The sequence below is a fragment of the Porites lutea genome, chromosome 3 (genome assembly GCF_958299795.1).
Source record: "Porites lutea chromosome 3, jaPorLute2.1, whole genome shotgun sequence".
NCBI classification, from domain to species: Eukaryota; Metazoa; Cnidaria; class Anthozoa; order Scleractinia; family Poritidae; genus Porites; species Porites lutea.
The window spans coordinates 45,266,696-45,270,624 of NC_133203.1; the positions used below are offsets into that span (position 1 = coordinate 45,266,696).

The following is a 3,929-nucleotide window of genomic DNA, read 5'->3' on the forward strand; positions in this document are numbered from 1 at the left end:
TGGATTCGGAGAGGTTCAAGAAAAACAAAGCTGGTCTTTAGATAAAGTTTTTTACAGATGAATACTTGTTTTGCGGTAAAAACATATTAAATATTCCAGTTTCAACAGAATATAAACTGTGAAGAGTTTTGCAAATATTGACGATTTTTGTATGAAAAAGGTGAGCATATATGAACAGCTTGAGAATCAATACCATTGCCTTCACGGGCTGTACGTCGTTGTGACTTGAACAAATACGTTTTCACATTTTTAAATGTGAAAACGAGCCATGTTGAGGTAAAAACTGTTTTGTCCAATGGTGTACTAAGAAGTATCGTGGTGAGAATGTAATTTCCACTAAAAATGCAAAAAGAAAAACTGATTTATTTTTTCGAACAATTAGTTGTTCATTTATTGATATCTTGGCCATCAAATAACACAAATGTTTTATGACCAATTAAGATTTTTATAAACATTTTGCGTGTAATACGGCATGCGAAGCGTACAAATTAAACTAGATTTCTATCGACGAGCGAGCAAGAGACATTGCAATAATTACCTTTCACGGAGAAAAGACCCTGTCCAATTATCCTAACTGATGGCTTGGTATTTAATTCATACCCCTTGCCGCTTCAATCAATAGAAAATATGCTAGGCCATTTCCGTTGATGTTACCAACTGGAAAACAAACTTAATGGAAATTACCTGTTTGAGTGCAAGTAAGATTGTGTTGTCAGCCTATCGCTTGGACAGGTGAACTGCGAAGCACAAACATTGCTATTTGGTAAGTGTGTGAGCCATTTGGCACTGACTTGCTAAAGGTAAACATGGAGTCGAAGAATGATCAAATCCCGTGGAAACTGTTACTTTTTGCGTTCACAACGCTGGTAATTGGCGCAGCTCAGGCCAACGATCATGACGCACTGATCATAACTAAACTTGGCTCAATTCAAGGTGTAACGCAGGTAATTTCCAACGCCCACGGATCTGCTAAAGCGATCCATAAATTTCTGGGAATTCCCTACGCAATACCTCCGATTGACAGCCTACGCTTCGCACCACCTCGGCCTCACAAAGGATGGGGCAAAACGGTCTACCAAGCAACGTCCTTCAAGTGCATCTGCATGCAGTTGATACACCACTACAACTCCTCCATCAGGCAAGCTTGGGATGGATTTTCGGAGCAGGATCACATTTGTGAGGACTGCTTGTACCTGAACATCTATACTCCGATCAATGCATCCAAAGCCGAGCAACGCTACCCCGTTCTAGCCTACATCCATGGCGGTGGATTTTTTGCCGGAACTCCAGTTCAGGTCGTGTCCCCTGGCGAATATTTACCTTTGCGTGGAGTTATTCTAGTCTGCATTCAATATCGCCTTGGAAGTTTCGGGTTCTTCACGACAGGGGATTCAACGGCGGCAGGAAATTATGGAATGTTAGATCAAGTTGAAGCGTTGAGATGGATTAGAGAGAATATTGAAAGCTTCGGAGGCGATCCTACGCGGGTGACACTGTTCGGAGAGAGCGCGGGAGGGGCTAGCGTAAACCTTCATATCCTATCTCCACTTTCCAAAGGTCTTGCTCATGGCATTATCACGGAAAGTGGCACAGACTTGTCACCTTTTGCCTTCAACGACAATTCAGTCGTTTCTTGGTCTTCGAGGAATCTGGCTGAGAAATTAAACTGCGGTCTCAAGAAGACGGATCAAATGTTGCGGTGCCTAAGGTCGAAAAAAGCGTCAGAGATTTTACAGTTTGCAACCAACGGAAATTTTTATCCCGTTGTTGATAAACACTTCTTGCCTGATTCCCCTAGAAATCTGCGAAAAGCGGGCAAATTTCAGAAACTACCAACAATCGCTGGATTCGTGAGTAACGAAGGATCTTTCTTGCTTGACAGCTCACTGAAAGAGTACGATGAGAACATCTTCAAAGAATATATAAAAGGCCATATCATCAACAGCATGGTGGACTATGCTGACAGAACATCTCTTCTAGTGGATGCGGTGTTGTTTCAGTACACACACTGGCCGGGAAATAGCAACAACTCCTCAAAAATAAGACAGAGTCTAATCGATGCCTTCACCGATTATTTTGTCGTGGCGCCGACCCATGCGAGCCTGGTTTACCAAAGTCAATTTTCTCCTACCTGGCTGTACGAGTTTCGACATCGTTCCAAGCATAGTCCCAAACAAGATTGGGAAGGCGTGGCTCATGGAGATATCACGGCATATGTCTTCGGCGTTCCTCTGTTGAATTTGAGCTCACCACATCCTTATACCGATACTGACAGAAACATCAGCGATTTTATGGTGACCGCCTACACAAACTTTGTAAAATTTGGAGAGAAAATGCCGGAACGCGTATACGGCGTAGAGTGGAGGAAATTTATGCCTACCGATCACTTTTATCTCCGAATAGAAGCGACCCCCCACATGGCAAAGAACTTTCAACCCCTCAAAATTGCATTTTGGAACGATTATATGCCACAGTTGTCCGAATCCATCTTGAAGTGTCTCGATCCGGAGATCGCAGGAACAACAAGTGTGGCACACTCAAAGAAATTTAACTATTGGGAGTCATTACTTATAATATTTATTGTTAATATTTGGGTGCTGACCTGGCAAACGTGAAAAAAACTCTTCGAGCAACGTTTGATTTAAAACATTTCTTGCATCATTCATTGAGGATGATACTAAATTGTACAATATAAGTACAATTTACTCAAGATTAACCCAACACCAAAAAAATTTTAGATTGCATGAATTTGATCAGTTTGGCAAAAAGACGAGTAAAAAAAACTTTTCATACAGGCGTGCAATGTGTCATTCGTAAAAAAATTGTCAAGGAACCAGATGCGAAGAAAAATAATAACAATCAGCGGAAATATGTTTAAAATATTTATCATTTAACATGCATAATAAGCAATTACAGTAGATAAAACAAAAACATATACTCCCTGCGTGAAGAGCGATTCATTACATTTTACTTACTTTCAGAAATTAAATTGTTTCCATTAAAAATATCGAAAAACGGTTGTAACATTTATCAGCGAATGAATATATGCATCTTCTGTTTTATATGAAAGAAAGATACTGGTATGATCAAAACAAAAACTTACGTAAGCGTTAAGGTGATTTGCCTATTGGATTGACGCATGTTGAAAAAACAAGGGAGTGTTATTACTGTAATGAGCGAAGAAATTGTTTCATAAACGTTTTCATCTGTTTTCCGGAGATTTGTTTTCCACCTGTTTCCTTCTGATACAAACATTCTTGGTTTTTACACACAATCAGGCTTAAAGGGCCATTAAATCGATCGTATACATGTATAACACAAAAAGTTGTAAAGCAATGACGCCACTGTCTCAACCAATCGGCATTGAAGCAAAACCTCAAGCGCAACTTTGAATGTAACATGGTTTTCCTGCGCTTGGATGGCGCCAGCTACCTGCACCTTCTTCAAGAGTTGATTGGTCCATTTGATTTTCTGCAGTTGCTCTAATAGGAATCCCAGAGAGGATATTTTTCAGGTTTTAAGAAATGGGCTAACATATACGAAAACATTTTTTTAAGTTCACTTATAAGTTCAGTCATAGGAGTGAAGTCTGTAAACAGGCTCTCGTTCGGTGAAAGGGGGAAAATCATAAAAGAGTCTGGACCTAGGCTATGAGAGTAAGATCGTCTGAGCTTGCGCAAGACGCGTTTATATGTTCAACTGAAAAGACGAATTTCGTCAAATTAAAATTCATACCTGGCACCGAGGCTTGCGGGAATAAAACAAAAGAAATGTATAATTCATTGCTGAGCCTTGAAATGATTTCTTTTGTTTTATTCCCCCAAGTCTCCGAGCCAAGTATGAATTTACAAATTGGTCTTTAGGTTGGGTTAAGTTAACACGGGTGACGCTAACATTTTCGACCGGTTGAGCCTTAAAATTTTACTTAT

The 3,929-nt window shown here is 40.0% G+C and overlaps 1 protein-coding gene across 1 annotated transcript; it reads left to right on the forward strand.

Moving 5' to 3' along the window:
• Positions 1-316: 316 nt before the first annotated feature.
• Positions 317-3,335, forward strand: LOC140929805 (neuroligin-4, Y-linked-like). Its single transcript, XM_073379507.1, has one exon. The coding sequence runs from the start codon at positions 807-809 to the stop codon at positions 2,613-2,615; it is 1,809 nt and encodes a 602-aa protein (XP_073235608.1). The 5' UTR covers positions 317-806; the 3' UTR covers positions 2,616-3,335.
• The last annotated feature ends 594 nt before the right edge of the window (positions 3,336-3,929 follow it).